The sequence below is a fragment of the Hemiscyllium ocellatum genome, chromosome 26 (genome assembly GCF_020745735.1).
Source record: "Hemiscyllium ocellatum isolate sHemOce1 chromosome 26, sHemOce1.pat.X.cur, whole genome shotgun sequence".
Classification (NCBI taxonomy): Eukaryota; Metazoa; Chordata; class Chondrichthyes; order Orectolobiformes; family Hemiscylliidae; genus Hemiscyllium; species Hemiscyllium ocellatum.
The window spans coordinates 29,695,312-29,715,187 of record NC_083426.1 but is presented as its reverse complement, the minus strand read 5'-3'; the positions used below and the strand labels follow the sequence as shown (position 1 = coordinate 29,715,187).

Genomic DNA, 19,876 nt, shown 5'->3' with positions numbered 1-19,876 from the left:
CACTAACCTGTCCTCCATACTTGACAACCACAGCAAGTGCAACACCTGCTCTTGCATCCCCTCTCCCACCTCCATTCAAGGCCCCAAATAATCGTTCCAAATCCAGCAGAGATTTGCCTGCAATTCTAACCTGGTCTATTGCATCTGTTGCTCTTGATGTTGTTTCATTTACAGCGGAGAGACCAAGCGCAGACTCAGATTAGTTTGTGGAGCATTGGCACTCTGTGCGCTCCAAACAACACCACTTTCCAGTTGTCAGCCACTTTAACTCCCTCTCTCACTACCTTAGCAACATGTCCATCCTCGGCTTTCTCCACCATCAAAATAGGCCACATGCAAACTGGAGAAACAACACCTCATAGTCTGCCTCAGGAGTATAGAGCCCAATAACCTCAACATAGAGTTCACAAGGTTCAAAATCTCCCCAAACTGCAACCTTCTCCCATGTTCAGCCCTCCTTCCCCTCCCAGCCTCCTTGAGCTGAGCAAACCACCTTCCTTCTCACCTATCCGCTCCACCCTTCCCACTGACCAATCACAATAACCCTTATCTGCGTCCACCTACCACCATTCCACTTATCTTTCCCACATCCTTGTTGATCATTCCACTTACATTTCCCCCAGTCCCATTCCCCTCTCTATTTCTGAGCTCCATTCCCCCTCCCCAGTATGAAGGGTCCTAGTTCAAAATGTTGACTTTTCTGCTCCTCCAATGTTGTCTGAGCTGCTGTGCGTTTTCAGCTCCACATTTTATCGGTTCATTAAAAATAATATTAGTTTTCTACCTTTGTGACAGTTCTGACTGCAAAGATAAGAACAAATATGATGAGAATTTGCACTAGGTTCATCACTATTTATAAAGAGAAATATAGGTCTTGATTTTTGGTTATGTTTCCTTCAGAACAAACCCACAGCAATTACAATACTGCAATATCTTTCAACTCAGGCAATCCATGTCAGCAGTTCTGCTCTAAAGAAGTGGTTTGTTCTAATCACATTTGTCCACTCTAATCCCTTAACCCACAATGATTTTTCCTTAATGCAAAATCCGCTCTAATTTTGAGCATTGATATGGTTCCTTCCTCAACAACACCCCTGGAAATCTAATATGTAGATCTGGCAAATTGGTGTCTGTGTAAAGGGGGATAGGCATGTTCCTTGTGCTTTAATAATACTTGAGGTGTTCCACCATATTAAATTTCAGTCTTTAATTGAATGGGAAGTGGAGAATAATGGGGTAATTGGTGTAATGGAGCATGCATTTGGCAATGTTTGGTGTTGGTAAAAGTGGGCAAATTGACTTTACTGGGAAACCAGCTTCAACGATCCAACTTCTCAATTTAAATCAAGTTTATTAGGCTACATGCAAACCAACATGCCTCTCCCAAGAATTTCACGAAGGTTAATAGTTCAATGCCCATGTTACCATTAAGGCTTTTGCAATTTGGTTGAGTTCATGGGTTTCCTGGACCTTGCTGGTGAAAGCAAGAGAACAGCAGCAATTTTAGATACTGAAAATGTATCGAGAAAATACGCCACTAAGTATTGCCACCTCAGCTGCTGTCTATCTAGCATCAGCAAGATCTTTACAGTATTATGCTGAGAAGTTAAATTCACACCTTTTGTTGGTTGGTTAGTTCTGGTGAATTTTGGAACTCGATCAAATGAGCAATGCTGTTTTACTTTGGATCTCAGGTACAATCATATTTAGTTGGCTGTTTTCAAATTAGCATATGTGAGATTATTATACTATTTCTTATCACCAGGAGCTGGGTGACCTCAATCTCTTAATAGCCAAGCACACGTGAACCTCTAGTCATGTCCAGCACCAGCTCCTCTGCAGTCAGTTGCATGATGTTTGGAAGGCTGTTGCTAGTTTTCTGCCTCTCCCATATGTTCTGCAATTTCTTCTACCTGAAAGAATAGAAGAGAGTGATGGCTTGTGTAGGATGGTTGGAAGGATGGGAGAGCATTTATTGGAGTGACTGAGAAAGAGGCATGACTCCAGAAAAATTAGGGTAAGTGTCTTTGTATTTGCACATGGAGATGTGAGGAAGTGCACAGTGGGTGGGAGAAGTAAGTTACTGAGTGAGGTATTATGCGAGAGTAGCTTTAGGAAGGCATTATGAGAATTTTGCATGACACAATAATCAAGTGCTGTTGAATGTGCCACTGCAGTAACCTTTCTTTTCCTGTTTAAGTCATTAAATCCCCAATGCTGTTGAATCATCAATGTGGTACTACATCCCCACTGGTGAGCTCTTGAGCAACTTTCTATTCACAGCTATGTTTCATTGGCAAAATTCATCGTCTGATCAATAGGAAAAATTACCTTCCCTCCCCCATATGCTGTCCTCACATACCCAAGGAGGCATCACAAAGTTAAGTTGAGCCTTTGGTCAGTCCCTTCTCTTCTGTTCCTAACTCCTGAATGAGTCATTTCCATGGTTGGAGATTGCTTAGTGTCAGTCATGGCACTAAGGTTAAATGATCAGAAAATCCAGAAATAATGTGATGGTGCAGACACTGAATTTCCCATGCTCTACTGGATGCCTGCCTCTTCATTCCCAATAGCTGGGCAACTTAAAATCAGGTTCAGCCCATTTGAAGTAACATAAAGGATGAGGTCTCAGCTGAATAAGAAAGGAAGCTGTTCAAGTGTCAATACTCAAATATGTAAATACAAAAGCTTACATGATGGAAAAGCTGAAAAGAGATGCTGCTGAGTAGAGATGGTACAAAGTTAAGTAAAAAGTAATCTGAGAAAGACTTCAGCGAATTCTCAAGAGATCCAAGAATCTACACAACAATAGATGAGTGAGGCCACCGAATTGGAAAGGGGTGAAGAGGAAGGGAGGGAGACATGTAGAGGTCAGTTTGACCCTTGCAGCGGAACAATAGATCCTGGATCCAAGCTGCAGTTCCCAATAGTGGATGGCATTCACCAGGATGTCAAAGTGAGGGCCGGTACCTACAGGAGAAGAGAATGGGTGACTGGCATTAGTGGGGATAAGTTTGTCTTTTAATACACATCAAAGGAACTCTCCTGCTGCTGACATCACATTCTACTGAGAGCCTTACTATGTTATGCTGTAAGTTGAGCAGGTATTGATTTATATATGAATTTGTTCCAAAATAGAGAATGGTTCCTGAAAGAACACAGTCAAAATTTAAGTAAATTGTTTCAACATTTTGAACCGTTGCAATGATCACTCTGTTGCCAATGTAGAATATAGTGAAAAGAGTTACTTTCATCTTATAAAGACTGTGATGTTTTATTTTTGTCCTTTGTGCTTTTTAAAATCTGGGCACAGATTTCATTGCTTATCATCATTTATATAAGTCATTTGGATGTGAAATAGGAGGTATAGTTAGTAAATTTGCAGAAGACACCAAAATTGCAAATGCACTGGACAGTGAAGAAGGCTACCACAGATTACAATGGAATCGTGATCAGAATGGCCAGTGGGCTGAGGAGTGGCAGATGGAGTTTAATTTAGATAAATGTGAGGTGCTGCGTTTTGGAAAGGCAAATCGTAAGACATTTAATGGTAAGGGTCCTGGGGAGAGTTGCTGAACACCGTGACCTTTGAGTGCAGATTCATTGTTCCATGAAAGTGGAATCACAGGTAGATAGGATTAGTGAAGAAGGCATTTAGTGTGCTTTCCTATCTTAGTCAGAGTATTGAGCATAGGAGTTGGGAGATCATGCTGTGGCTGTACAGGACATTGGTTAGGCCACTTTTTGAATATTGTGTACAATTCTAGTCTCCCTCCTATAGATAGAATGTTGTGAACCTTGAAAGGATTCTGAAAAGATTTACAAGGATGTTGCCAAAGTTTAGAGGGTTTGAGCTATAGGGAGAGGCTGAATAGGCTGGGGCTGTTTATCCTGGAGCATCGGAGGTTGAGGGGTGATCTTAGAGAGGTTTATGAAATCAGGAGGGGCATGGATAGGGTGAATAGACAAGACCTTTTCCCTGGGTTGGGGGAGCCCAAAACTAGAGGGTGAGAGTGGAAAGATATAAATGCGACCTAAGCGGCAATGTTTTCATGCAGAGGCTGGTGCATGTATGGAATGAACTGCCAGAGAAATTGATAGAGGCTGGTACAACTGCAACTTTAAAAGGCATCTGGTATATGAATAGAAAGGTTTGGAGGAATATAGGCCAAGTGCTGGCAAATGGGAGTAGATTAATTTAGAATATCTGGTCAACATGGAGAAATTGGACTGAAGGGTTTATTTCTGTGCTGTCCATCTCTATGACTCTCTGACTTGATAACTGTGGACTGAAATGAGAAAGAACTGCTTCAAACCGGGGATTTACAAAGTTGGCTGCATGGTTTAAAAGTTAGGAACCTGATACTTTTTGTAAACTGTGTTGCTGTGGGTTTCACAATGTGCAGACGAACTGAAGATTAGAGGTTGTTTACAAATGAAGATTTGTGGACTCTGAACCAACTATCATTACTACGATCCTGTAACTGCCAACAATGAGGTGAATGGTTGTCAGTTAGCTGAACATTTTGGGCAGTGATCAAGATAGTGGGAAGCTGCTCAGATCAGAAAAGAAAACAGCAGATCCACAGCATCCCAATAAAATACTCTGTTCTCTGCAGTGAGTCACTTTAAACCTGAAGAAAGCCAGTTTACCTTGGCTTCAGCAGATGCAGCAAGTTGTAACTTTGAACTAGGTACATCAAAGGTCTTTCATAAGTAAATCAACCACCCTGCACCTCCTGCAAACTCGTGGAAGCATTCAGAAAAAGAAGATCCAAAGAAAACCTGCAGAGACATGAACCAACCCAACAGATCTTGTGAACAAAGGTCACAGTTCTGGTTTTTTTTTCAGTTTTCTCCGTACCCATTTGTTTCCCCCCCCCGCGCCCTGTTTGTCTGTGTATAAGGGGAAATTAAGAACGAGTTTAGACTTTTAATTTGTAAAGCTTACTTAGGCAATTAGACTAATTGTAGCTAAAAATCAAATGATCTTTTTTAAAGCGCGATTTATTGTTAATATAGAAACATGGTCCATGTTTTGTATCAACCTGGGTTTGAAAATTAGACAGTTTGAGAATTTTCTTGTGTATTTTTAAAAAGCCTTTAACTTTTTTAGATTAGATTAGACTTACAGTGTGGAAACAGGCCCTTCGGCCCAACAAGTCCACACCAACCCGCCGAAGCGCAACCCACCCATACCCCTACATTTTACCCCTACCTAACACTATGGGCAATTTAGCGTGGCCAATTCACCTGACCCGCACATCTTTGGACTGTGGGAGGAAACCGGAGCACCCGGAGGAAACCCACGCAGACACGGGGAGAACATGCAAATGCCTTCTTCACTAATCCTATCTACCTGTGATTCCACTTTCATGGAACAATGAATCTGCAACTCTGACTGGAGTCTATGGAAACTTTGTGTGATGACTCTGGGAATACCTGAGCTTAATGTCTAGCATGCTACCCCAAGGATTCTGATAAAGTTGAAGATGTGCAAGCATTTTCCCGCTTGTCATGAGAAAGCCACATTTCGAGGTCATGTATGTAGCAGTGCCTTCAACATTTTGTTGATATTTTAGTTCCTCAAATCGAGAAAGCTGGTCTGTCAGGAGCTTGCCTCCTGAATCTACGTTGGCTGCCAGTTATCAGTAAATCTGATATTCCTTGTTCTTATTCTTGACTAATCCACCTTTCAATGCCTCACAAATATTCTCCCTAATGCATTTGGATATTCTTGGATAAATTCTACTGCTGGTTAATTCTTGGACCTTTTTTACCTGCCTGGGTCTTCCATTTTGTTTAGATTAGGTTATTTAATTGTTCTTATATTTTTTAGGGAAGGACATATTCACATCTTCCCTTCAAACAAGCATTCCATTCAAATTGTAACTAGTTCTAGCTAGCTACTGATCCCATACAGTTGGCTCTGATATCCAGGGTAAAATTTAACAGTGAGATGAGTGGACCCTGCCTGAATGCTATTCCTATCCGGCTTGGACATGGAGTTGACAAATGCGTTTACGATTTTTAAATTTCTGGGGATGATATGATTTAGTTCTTCCCCTCCTAGTCCCACGAGTGCTCTCTCTGGAAATGCTTCCATTGCCAGTTGGTGTCGGAATCACAATTGATGTAGGCTTGCAGCGGTTTAAGTTTTAAAACTGTACAATACAATGCAATGCTGGCGTCGTTGTTTCCAATCATTATAAGGATCGCGTTTCCTTTCCTCTGCGCCTTGGTTGGGACCACCCAACCTATAAAGTCGAGCTGATCTGCTCCTGAGCCGACACAGGATCTCAGGCAGAATGGCAGCTAGTTCACTCAAAGTGCTGCTGCTCATTTATCTCACATGTCCCGAATCTACCGGCGCACTATCCGAAGCAGACAAGGAGGTTCTGCTTGAAGCACACAATCAGTTTCGCTCTGAAGTACCTGATGCATCTAACATGCTGAAAATGGTAAGGGGTGCGATTCCTTCAGAATTTAAGAGCACCTGATTGTTTTACTGCATTATGACCCACGAGGTTAAAGTTCCTTTGCATTTTAGACCTCAGAAGCTAATGTTAACATTGGGTTGATTCGATACATCTGTAAATTGTTGCTGGAAGAGTGCAACTATTCTTTTTGAAGGGAATGATATTTCTATCAGATCGACAATAATATTCAATTACCAAGATATGTTTATTTTCATTGTATTCACTAACAAAAGTTGTTCGCTACTTAATTCAGCCAGCATCATTTCACTTCTTTTTGAGACAGTAATCATTTAAGTTGATCTTGAAAGAAAAATATAAAGTTTCCAGCAGTTTGATTTTAATCGCGACGCCCTATTATTTCCTCAATACTTTTTTTCTTGTTGGATACAGAAATTTAGAGGAGACATGAATGGGCAGAGAACATATTAATTTTGGAAACGGCATTTTCTTCTGCTGTGTGGGGGAAAGGAAGTGGAGTTTGTTCGGAGTTGAGCATCTGACTGGAGTCTGTGGAAACAGGAACACTAATGGAAGTCTCTTCCTGACTTGGGTGCGGATTTTGGGGTCAGCAGTCTGGTGGGGAGCTGTCTCCCACAGTTGTCTCTGTTCCAATTTTCTGCCGGATTCTGGAGGCGTCTCTGCAAAATGGGGTAATGGTGAGGTCGTAGTGACAGCTTTAAATACCTTTCATTAACATTCACTGATTCACTTAAATCAATACAATGGAAAATAGATGTCCAACATTAACAGTTCATAGAATATTTACCTCTGTCAATCCGAACAATTACTTTAGTAAGATATAATTTCCGTCAATGTATTTCCTATCTCGAAACCTAACTCCGAAAACTTTCTTTATGTCATACTTATGCGCGAACATTTCCAATTATAGATTCCTATGTTCACATTTTGCATTTAATGTTCTTGTGTCAACCATGAGCCAAAATATATTTCTTTTTCTCTCAGGGTAACCTTTTGGTTTCCAACTGCTTTTTTTTTCTTCAAACTCTTTAATAAAGTGGTGTAGTATCATTACCATTCATAACGGTTTAGATATCTTTTTGGGGGTGGAGGGGTAGTGTTGTTTGGACTCACACAGAAACTGAGAGAAAAAAATCATCAATATCCTTAATAATCATGACTGGTCCGCTAAACATAAAGCTACAACAAACAAGCAAAACATTAACGGTACAGGGCAACGAGCATAAATTAGCATTACTTTAAAAAACCGAAAACTCATTTTTTTATACATAAAAGCCCTTAACCGCAGCATACTTTCCATGGATTGGTGAGGTCGCAACTAAACAGTTGCATGTTTGTCTCTAACACGGCTGCTACCATTCAGGTATTCACATTGTAGAAGATGTTCACATAAATGCAAATAGATGACATTTTTAAAAAATCATTCATGGGATATGTGTATTGCTGACTAAGCCAGCAATTACTGCCCATTCGTAACTGTCCTGGAGAAAGGGTGGTTTAGTCTAGGTGGTTAACTGTTAGAGAGGGAATTCCAGGGTATTGACCCAGCAACAATGAAGGAATAGCAATACATTTTCAAGTCAGGGTGGCATCTGACTTGGAGGGAAACTTACAGATTGTGGTGTTCCCACTTATCTGCTGCTCTTGTCCATCTAAGCGGTAGAAAACATGGGTTTAGAAGGTACTGCTAATCAGCCTTGGTGAGTTGTTGCAGTGCATTGTGTTGTTCCTGCTACTGTGCATCAGTGGCCTGCAGAGTAAGTATTAGATGGAGTGCCAAGCAAGCAGGCTACTTTGGCCTGGGTGGTGCCAAGCTTCTTGAGTGTTTTTGGAACTGCACACAACTTAGCAAGAGAAAAGTATTCGCTTGCATTCCTGATTTGTGCCTGGCAGACGGTGCACAAACGTTTGGGAATCAGAAGACAAGTTATTTGCTGCAGAATTCTCAGCGAGTTAGTCCATTTTAGTTTCTGATCAATGTTAACTCCCAGGAGGTTGATAGTGGGGATTTAGTGATGGTAAAGTCATTAAATGCAAAGGAATGATGGGTAAATTCTGTTTTGTTTTAGATGGTCATTGCTTGGCACTTGTGCCATGAAGTTTACTTGCTACTTATTAGCCAAAGTATGAATATTTTTGAGGTGATGCTGCATTTGGACATGGTTGCTTCAGTATCTTAGACATCGCAAATGGAACTGAACATCATGCAATTAGCAGTGAATATTACGACTTTTGACTTGTATTGGAGTGAATGTCCTTGACGAAGCAACTGAAGATGGTTGGTCCTAGGACACTAGCCTGAGGAACTCCAGTGATTTTGTGGGGCTGAGATGATTGCCTTCCAACAACCACAACCATCTTCCTTTGTACAAGGTATAACTCCAGCAAGTGGAGAGATTTCCCTGAGTCCCATTGACTCTAAATTTTGTGAGGCTCCTGATGCTGAACTTGGTCAAATGCTGCCTTGATGCCAGTGGCAGTCACCCTCACTTTTGTTCTTCAGTTCAGTCCTTTTGTCCATATTTGGAACAAAATGGCACTGAGCTCAGGAGATGATTGGACCCGGTGAAACCCAAATGGAGCATCAGTGTGCATGTCATTATTGAGAAAATGCCACTTGATGACTCCCTCCACCACTTTGCTAATATTTGAATCTAGACTGACGGAGCAGTAATTATCTGGATTGGATTTGTCCTGCATTTTGTGGACATACCATTCCTGGATGAATTCCCATTTTGCTGGATAGATGTAATTTTTGTTTGTTCATGAGATGTGGTTGTCACTGGTTAGGCCACCTCTAATTGTCCATAGGAAAGTTAGGAGTCAACCACATCACTGTGGCTTTGGACGTACATGAGGTCAGACCAGGTAAGGAATGTGGATTGGTTTTGCTAATGGACATTAATGAACCAGATGTAGTAGCTGCATGGTTGCCATTTTTTAATTCCATACTTCCCTTTTGAATCCAAATTTCACCATCTGCCACAGCGGGATTCAAAACAAAATCCCATGATAGTTTCTGGATTACTAGTCCAGTGACATTATTTCTACACTACCATCTCCTCTAAATTGTACTGGAGTAGCTTGGCTAGGAATATGGCTATTTGCTGAGCACAAGTCTTCAGCAAAGTTATCAGGGCCCTGGCCTTTGCAATATCCAATGCTCTCATCTGTTTCTTGATGTTATATAGAGTGAATTGAATTGCTGAGGATGGATGCTGGGGACCTTGAGAGTGGGTCAGACAGGATCATTCATTAAACACTTCTACCTGAAAACTCTTGTGAATGCTTCAGCCTTGTTTATTGTGCTATTGTGCTCAACTGCCCATTGTTGTGGGTGAAGATGTTTGTGAAGTGTCCTCCTCTTGTTAAGTCTTTAATTGTCCATCTGCATTCATGGCTGAATGCCATGAATGGTGGAAGGACTGCAGCGCTTAGGTCAGATCTGTTAGAAATGGGATTACTTGGCCCAGTTTATTGCATGTTTCTTACATTACTAGGCATGTATTTAGCTACCTGTTTCATAGATTTGGTGACTTTTTAATAATTATAATAATAATTACACCTTATTTTTTAGGTCTGCTTTGTGCTGCTTGGGCATGCTTTCTTGCAGCTTTCATTGAACCAGGGTTAATCCCCTGGCTTGGTGGGAATGGTAGAATAAGGAATATTCAAGACCGTGAGGTTATAGATTACAGTTTTATCCAATTCTGTTCAATTGATGGCCCACAGAGCTTCATAAATACCCAGTTTTGAATTGCCAGGTCCATTCATTATTAAACTGAATTACCTAATTGACATAGTGTTCATTACAATAGCATCCGCTAAGTTACCACTGCATAATTGCTCCTGAATTCTTGTAGTCTTGAGCTACAAGAGGCTCCATGTTCATTTGCAAGGAATTAATGCTGTTTGTTTTCTTCATTCCCAGTTGGCTATGTATTTGTTTGTTGGAAGGTTTAAAACTGCTCTCACCTCTTTGCAGACCCTCTTATCCCCTTTGAGGTTTCTCTTATCCCCTTTGCAGCCACCTTACTATCTTGGCAGACCCTCTCTTTCCATTGTAGTTTCCCTACATCACAGCTCCTCCTTCCAAAACCCCAATCTTATTCCAGCTAGATGAGCAATCTTGATTGTGATTCCTCCCTCTCCTCACTACCTCCAGCCTTGCTACCTGCAGCCACTCACGTTATCACTTCTGCCTATGTCACACAGGCTGCTTCTCACCCATTGTGAGTCTATCATCAGCAAACCCTAGAGAGAACTGATGTATAAGTCTCCTAGGACCTGAAAGGGTTAACCAACATCACCAGGTGAATTCAGCCCATCAGCATATAAAGGTCTATCGGAGCTATCCACTTTTATGTAATTATGAGTTCTGTATGTGTTCACCAGCATGTGTAGATGCTTTTGTGATTGTTCTTTGCAATCAATCTTCAATTTGTAATGTGTACATGATCTTAAGTTGAGTTTATTAGTCTCATAAGGAACAATTATGTATCTCAAATATAATGAAACTAGCTACTAGGTAATATGTAATAAACCTAATCAGTGTTCATCAAGACTGAGTTTATCTTCTACTAAGGGTTCATATTAGATCCTTCTTCACATGGTAATAGCAACCTCGACTGGTATTAGGAAGAAGGATTTGTGGCAATGAGTGTCTCCTAGGATCCCACGTGGTTCCTTCAGAAACCAACATTTTCAAGAAGAACCCATTGATGGTTGGAGGAGCGGCTCCTAGGAGATTATGACAGTTTTACTTACATGATTGTTCACTGATTTTACCTGTTATTGAATTTTCCAGGGTTTTTTGGAGCAAATGTACTCACCTATTTGTTTTTGCATTGGTCAACAACATTTATCAATATACAAATCAACACACTCAAAATGCTTTATCAAGAAGATATTGTCTTCAACAATTGAAATTATTAATACATAAAATAGTTCAAGCAAACTGAATATAAACTTTGCAAATCTCAGCATTAAATACATTAGTTAGATGACCATTTAAGTATTTTGATGTCTTCATAAAAAAAACCACAAGGGCTCAGCTTCTATTCTAAACTACAACCAGATATAGAAGTTTCAGTTGCATTCAATTGCTTGTGCATATCCTGAACATTGTAATTAGAGGGATTTCCTGGGACTGAATGTGATTTGTTCATCCAAGATGGAGGACAGGAAAAATTTCTGGCTGTAAGAGCTGCTCCTTTGTTTGAGGTATTTTAGGTGCTGGAGGTGATTTCCTCGAATTCCAGGAGCAGCAATTACTGTTTTGTATGCTGTCACATTGTTTTGGAACTTTGGAAAAAAAAGTCAAAACAACAGCAGTTTTAAAAGGGAGAAGAGCAGACAAACAAAGCAGATGGTGACGACAGTGGAGGAGAGAGAGAGAGAGAGACAGAGAACCTGCACAGTTACTGCCTTTGCTGTTTGAATTCGTGTATCGCTGGACATCGGAGTGCATCTGAGAAAATTAACAAACAGTGAAATTCACAACTAATCTTGGAGGAACTGTTGGGCGAAGTTCACAACACAGGATCAAATAAATGAATTGTTGTTTTAAGTCTGTCCAAGAGAAAGGCTGCAGTAGTGAGTATAGTGGATTCTTTCTTGATTATATGTTTTTGGAGGTAAGTCTCTTAATTAAACTTAAAAAATAAGCCATAGCTATTAATTTAACCTGGGGCAGTGTTTGTAGAGGAATAAGACGGTGTTATTTTCTGGGTCTGTAGATTGTGAAGGAGCAAAAATGGCCTTTGCAATGATATGTACTTCTTGTCAGATGTGGGAGTTTAAAGAGAGTTTAAGGGTTACTGCAGTTTATATCTGCCATAAATGCTGTTGAATGTGATCAGATCGAATGGATCGGTTGGAAAGACAGATAAAAGCGATGAGGAATTTGCAACAGCAACAGTATATCATGGATGGCAATTATAGGAAGGGGGGAATGTCTCAGATACAATCATATAGATGGGTTAACTCCAGGAAGGGTGGCACGATAGCACAGTGGTTAGCACTGCTGCCTCACAGCGCCAGAGACCCGGGTTCAATTCCCGCCTCAGGCGACTGACTGTGTGGAGTTTGCACATTCTCCCCGTGTCTGCATGGGTTTCCTCTGGGTGCTCTGATTTCCTCCCACAGTCCAAAGATGTGCAGGTTAGGTGAATTGGCCATGCTAAATTGCCCCTAGTGTTAGGTGAAGGGGTAAATGTAGGGGAATGGGTCTGGGTGGGTTGCACTTCAGCGGGTCGGTGTGGACTTGTTGGGCCGAAGGGCCTGTTTCCACACTGTAAGTAATCTAATCTAGAGGTAGGCAACTAGTGCAGGAGTCTTTTGTGGATATACCCATTTCAAACAGGTATGCTGTTTTGGAAAATGTACGGGGTGATGGATTCTCAGAGGAACGTAGCATGAACAACTAAGTTTCAGGTATTGAGACTGGCTCTAATGCAATGAGGGGTGCGTTGGCTTCGAAGAGATCAATAGTGTTAGGGGATTCTATAGTCAGAGGTACAGACAGACATTTCTGTGGCCAGCAGAGAAAAAGCAGAATGGTGTGTTGTTTCCCTGGTGCCAGGATCAAGGATGTCTCAGAGAGGGTGCAGAATGTTCTCACGGGGGAGAGGGTCCAGCAGGGGGTCATTGTCCATTTGGAACCAACGACATTGGAAGGGAAAAGGTTGAGATTCTGAAGGGAGATTACAGAGAGTTAGGCAGAAATTTAAAAAGGAGGTCCTCAAGGGTAGTAATATCTGGATTACTCAGTGCTACGAGCTAGTGAGGGCAGGAATAGGAGGATAGAGCAGATGAATGCATGGCTGAGGAGCTGGTATATGGGAGAAGGATTCACATTTTTGGATCATTGGAATCTCTTTTGGGGTAGAAGTGATCTGTACAAGAAGGACGGATTGCACCTAAATTGGAAGGGGACTAATATACTGGCAGGGAAATCTGCTAGAACTGCTGGGGAGGATTTAAACTAGTAAGGTGGCAGGGTGGGATCCAGTGAGATAGTGAGGAAAGAGATTGGTCTGAGACGGGTCCACCTGAGAACAGAAGTGAGTCAAACAGTCAGGGCAGGCAAGGACAAGGTAGGACTAATAAATTAAACTGCATTTATTTAAATGCACTGGTCCTAACAGATTGGAAGGCAGATGAACTCAGGGCATGGTTAGGAACATGGGACTGGGATATCATAGCAATTACAGAAACCTGGCTCAGGGATGGGCAGGACTGGCCGCTTAATGTTCCAGTATACAAATGCTACAGGAAGGATAGAAAGGGAGGCAAGAGAGGAGGGGGAGTGGCATTTTTGATAAGGGATAGCACTACAGCTGTGTTGAGGAAGGATATTCTCAGAAATACATCCAGGGAAGTTATTTGGGTGGAACTGAGAAATAAGAAAGGGATGATCACCTTATTGGCATTATATTATAGATAGTCAGAGGGAAATTGAGAAGCAAACTTGTAAGGAGATCTTAGCTATCTGTAAGAATAATAGGGTAGTTATGGTAGGGGATTTTAACTTTCCAAACATCGACTGGGACTGCCATAGTGTTAAAGGTTTAGATGGAGAGGAATTTCTTAAGTGTGTACAAGACAATTTGCTGATTCAGTATGTGGATGTACCTACTAGAGAAGGTGCAAAATTGACCTACTCTTGGGAAATCAGGAAGGGCAGGTGACTGAGGTGTCAGTGGGGGAGCACTTTGGGGCTAGCGACCATAATTCTATTCGTTTTAAAATAGTGATGGAAAAGGATAGACCAGATCTAAAAGTTGAAGTTCTAAATTGAAGAAAGGCCAATTTTGACGTTATTAGGCAAGAACCTTTGAAAGCTGATTGGAGGCAGATGTTCGCAGGTAAAGGGATGGCCGGAAAATGGGAAGCCTTCAGAAATGAGATGACAAGAACCCAGAGAAAGTATATTCCTGTTAGGTTGAAGAGATAGCTTTGGCAAATAGAATTAAGGAGAATCTAAAGGGTTTTTACAAATATATTAAGGACAAAAGGGTAACTAGGGAAAGAATAGGGCCCCTCAAAGATCAGCAAGGCGGCCTTTGTGTGGAGCCACAAAAAATGGGGGAGATACTAATTGAATATTTTGCATCAGTATTTACTGTGGAAAAGAATATGGAAGATATAGACTGTAGGGAAATAGATGGTGACATCTTGCAAAATATCCAGATTACAGAGGAGGAAGTGCCTGATGTTTTGAATTGCATAAAAGTGGATAAATCCCCAGGACCTGATCAGGTGTACTCTATATCTCTGTGGGAAACTAGAGAAGTGATTGCTGGGCCTCTTACTGAGATATTTGCATCATCGATAGTCACAGGTGAGGTGCTGGAAGACTGGAGGTTGGTAAACGTGGTGCCACTGTTTAAGAAGGGTGGTAAAGACAAGCCAGGGAACTACAGACCTGTGAGCCTGGCCTCGGTGGTGGGCAAGTTGTTGGAGGGAATCCTGAGGGACAGGATGTACATGTATTTGGAAAGGCAAAGGCTGATTCGGGATAGTCAACATGGCTTTGTTCGTGGGAAATCGTGTCTCACAAACTTGATTGAGTTTTTTGAAGAAGTAACAAAGAAGATTGATGAGGGCAGAGTAGTAGATGTGATCTATGGGGACGTCAATAAGGCGTTTGACAAGGTTCCCCATGGGAAACTGATTAGCAAGGTTAGATCTCATGGAATACAGGGAGAACTAGCCATTTGGATACAGAACTGGCTCAAAGGTAGAAGACAGAGGGTGGTGGTGGAGGGTTGTTTTTCAGACTGGAGGCCTGTGACCAGTGGAGTGCCACAAGGGGTACAGTTAGTAAGTTTGCAGATGACACCAAAATTGGAGGTGTAGTGGACAGCGAAGAGGGTTACCTCAGATAACAACAGGATTTGGGCCAATGGGCTGAGAAGTGGCAGATGGAGTTTAATTCAGATAAATACGAGGTGCTGCACTTTGGGAAAGCAAATCTTAGCAGGACTTATACACTTAATGGTAAGGCCCTAGGGAGTGTTGCTGAACATAGAGACCTTGGAGTGCAGGTTCATAGCTCCTTGAAAGTGGAGTTGCAGGTAGATAGGATAGTGAAGAAGGCATTTGGTATGCTTTCATTTATTGGTCAGAGTATTGAGTACAGGAGTTGGGAAGTCATGTTGCGGCTGTGCAGACATTGGTTCGGCCACTGTTGGAATATTGCGTGCAATTCTGGTCTCCTTCCTATCGGAAAGATGTTGTGAAACTTGAAAGGGTTCAGAAAAGATTTACAAGGATGTTGCCAGGGTTGGAGGATCTGAGCTACAGGGAGAGGCTGAACAGGCTGGGGCTGTTTTCCCTGGAGCATCGGAGGCTGGGGGGTGACCTTATAGACCTTATACAAAATTATGAGGGGCATGGATAGGGTAAATAGTCAAAGTCTTTTCCCTGTGGTCGGTGACTCCAGAACTAGAGGGCATAGATTTAGGGCGAGAGGGGAAAGATATGAAAGAGACCTAAGGGGCAACTTTTTCATGCAGAGGGTGGTACGTGTATGGAATGCGCTGCCAGAAGATGTGGTGGAGGCTGGTACAATTGCAACATTTAAAAGGCATTTGGATGGGTATATGAATAGGAAGGGTTTGGAGGGATATGGGTCGGGTGCTGGCAGGTGGGATAAGATTGGGTTGGGATATCTGGTCGGCATGGACGGGTTGAACCGAAGGGTCTGTTTCCATGCTGTACATCTCTATGCTTCTATGATTCTAACTGTAGGGGTTGGGTTTGTTGGGGCCACTGGTGTTTCATTTCCTTTTCCATTGCACTTCCCTACCTACATGATCCTGCTATATAGTCCAAAAGCTGCAGTCACCAATGCTACTGGACTCTTTTCCTATACAAAGTGCCAAAATGCTTCTTTGTTCTGTTGTACCACATAAACCTCCTCAGACATCTCTTTATGTCCCAACACTCAATTCTTCAAGCTGTAATCCCAATGTTCTCTGATCTCTGAAATGTTCTCAAGGCCTAAGAGTAAACTTTCTAAAGTACCCAGAACACAGGATCATTCTCTGATTGACTCCAACCACTAACATCTGTCCAATGTGATCTTAGAATGTCCCAATTAAAGTTTTTAAAATGCTGAGATCCATCTCAAGATCCTACCAAATCATGAAACACATCCCAATGCTTCCAGATAAGCCCCTCTTTCCCCAGTTCTATGAAGTTCTGTTTTTTTTTTCTGGAAGAAATACTACTTTCTGTTTAATTTTTGGAGGTGGAGCAATATTGGACCAAAGGCAGGCAGGTACACCTTTGAGTTTAGAAGACTGAGAGGAGATCTGATTGAGACATATAAGATTATTAAAGGATTGGACACTCTGGAGGCAGGAAACATGTTTCCGCTGATGGGTGAGTGCCGAACCAGAGGACACAGCTTAAAAATACGGGGTAGATCATTTAGGACAGAGATGAGGAGAAACTTCTTCACCCAGAAAATGGTGGCTGTGTAGAATGCTCTGCCCCAGAGGGCAGTGGAGGCCCAGTCTCTGGATTCATTTAAGAAAGAGCTGGATAGAGCTCTCAAGGATAGTGGAATCAGGGTTATGAAAATAAGGCAGGAACAGGATACTGATTAAAGATGATCAGCCATGATCATATTGAATGGTGGTGCAGGCTCGAAGGGCAGAATGGCCTCCTCCTGCATCTTTTGTCTATTGTCTAAAATATTGTCTTCTAGTATTTCGGTGACATATCAAGGTCACAAACCTCAGTTTCCTCAAGGTTTAGATTGTGGAAGTAGCCTCCACAAAGGAAATCAGTGCCTTGAGGTGCCTGTTGACAGTTGTTTCAAGTCTCTGAAGTATGTAGGAGCACAGGGAGCACTGCTGCCCAATAAATCTTACACCCTGTTTTGAGATCAGAGTCTTCAATGGTACTTTTCCTTACACCCTGTGTGGTCTCCTCTACATTGAGGAGACAGGACAACTTCTTGCAGATTGTTTCAAAGAACATTTTTGAGATACCCACCCCCACAAACCACACTGTCCTGTGGCTGAACACTTCAACTCCCCCTCCTACTCCGGCAAGGACGTGCACGTTCTGGGCCTCCTACACCACCAAAACATTACCCCTGACGCCTGGAGGAGGAACGCCTCCTACTCCACCTTGGGACCCTGCAATCACACAGGATAAATGAGGATTTGAACAGCTTTCTCATTTCCCCTCCCCTCACATTATCCCAGTATCAAGCCTTCAACGCAGTACTGCCCTCTGAACCTATCACTTATCACTGCCCCCTCTGATTTATTACCTTCTCCCTCACCTTCATCCACCTATCACTTTCAAAGCTACCTCCTCTAAATCCCACCCCCCCTCCCATTTATCTCTCAGCCCTGACCCACAAGTTTCATTACTGATCAAGGGCTTGTGCCCGAAAAGACGATTTTCCTGCTCCTCAGATGCGGCGTGCCACACTCTTGACTCTGATTGCAGCATCTACAGTCCTCACTTTCGCCACATTGGAAGTTGATGTCAATTTATCATCTCAGTCTTCATCGAGAGGAAATCCTAAAATGCATAAAATGGCTTTCATTTTTCAGGGTCTTCTTCCAAAGATCATACAATTGAGCGAGTGTCAATAAATGAATTGTGGCAATTGGCTTGCTGCCACATTTGTGTGTGTCCACTTTGCTTGGATACCGTCAGAAGAAAAATTATAAAAAATATAAAAAGAAGTTTTGCTGTTTTGTTTGTATGATGAAGCCTTATGTGTCAGTCTTAAATCAATGACAGTGCTTCCCCTACTTTATCAGGAGTTTATGGGCTGAAGGATTCCTCCAAAGACATGGTCATATTATAATCAACTGATTTCCAATGCAGGGTGGCCTGAGACATTGTTTAACATCCCATCTGAGAGACAAACGACCTTTCTGTTTTTGGAGGTGGATGTAATAAAAGTAGATACTTTTTGAATAAAAGCAATTGGATTCTCCTGGTGCTCTCACCAAAGCTTGAACCTTGTACTGTAGAGACAAAGTTAAATAAATATGTAGATAAGTCGCTGAATTAAGCTATGATGTAACTCTAACATCCATAATTGTGTGCTAGTACTTTGCTAGGAGGTTGGAATCTGTATAACACAGCACGTGCTGCTGTTTATTTACAGATTGTACATAGTGATAAGGCTGAATCTTCTTAAAAAGTAAACTAGAAGTCTGACCTGAGCTTGTATAATCACCTGGAAAGCCTACTCCAGAATGTCATGACTGCAATGGAGACATTAGTCTAAGGTAGATATCATTTTCTCAGATGAATCTGTAGAACCACAAGGCAAGATTAAACAACCAGTGGGCAAGCTTAAGGAATGACAAAGGCTAAAGCCATACTAAGGACTTTGCAGATTTGATTAGAAATGATAAAGAAAAAATCTTCAGAAGACTTCCTGAATATAATGAATTGGCAACTTCCTGAAATGAGGTGAAGTGGTTGAAGACTTATTTGAAATGACATAAAATGAAGCATGGTCCTGAGTGGAAAGAAGCCCACACTAGCCAGCAGTCCCTGCCTGTTGATGCTATTGAAAGACTGATAGAAACAGTCAGCTGGAAATTGTGAAAGCACATTTCCACAGATACAGAGCAGCCTCAGATCTCCATTTAAAGTAGAAACCATTCTAGGTCGGTACTTTCCTAGATGCAATGGTCCCAATTGCCAAGGAGATCCTTCAACAGCAAGGATTTTCAGTCAGTTCTGGTAGCATTCATTATTTTTACTCCCGAGAACTTTATTATTAAAGGCAGCCTGTCCAACCAGGGATCCCAACAACCAGTTATCTTGGTGTACTCCATTTAAGATTTATATCGTGTGCCCAGTTCATGCAATCATACAGCATTTATGGGTAGGCTCATTCAAATTCTTGATGGCAAAACGTTTTCCAATCTGAACAAGAGCTGACACAAATAATCAACAAAGCATGTGCCATTGATGGTGATGGGGTAGTCGGGATTGCAGTTCAATGTGAATCAAAAGTTCAGTTCGAATCCATCAATTGACGAAGACCATTGATGTCTTCTGCACCCAATACAAAGGCTAACCAAAATGAGGGAAAACAGGGGATTGCTAATTTGAAGTGCTGGTGTTGTGGTGGATGAAAGCATTGCAAGTAACAATAACCAGGCGGGGTTGTGCAATACATTCATTGTGGCCAATTTGGCCACTTTCAGCAAATTGCAAAGCAAAATAACCTCTCAAAATCAGACAGATAATCTCTACAACAAAAATGAATCCAGCAAACTGAACAAGAAGAAGACATGAAAGTTACACACTTTCTTGGTCAAATGGATGTTGCTGGTCCTACAGCAGAATATGATTGATTATTGTTCAATAATGTCAAGTCAAGTCCCTAGCTGGCTTTAGCCTTTAATGTCCCATCAGGA

General features: G+C 41.8%; 1 protein-coding gene across 1 annotated transcript in view; it reads left to right on the top strand.

The window, feature by feature from the left end:
- The first annotated feature begins 6,281 nt into the window (after nucleotides 1-6,281).
- The window catches only part of LOC132828398 (peptidase inhibitor 16-like), a 30,856-nt gene continuing 17,261 nt past the window's right edge, over nucleotides 6,282-19,876 (top strand). The window contains exon 1 of the mRNA XM_060845468.1: nucleotides 6,282-6,461. Coding sequence (XP_060701451.1) covers nucleotides 6,309-6,461 — 153 coding nt within the window. The 5' untranslated portion in view covers nucleotides 6,282-6,308. The remainder of the gene's footprint in view (nucleotides 6,462-19,876) is intronic.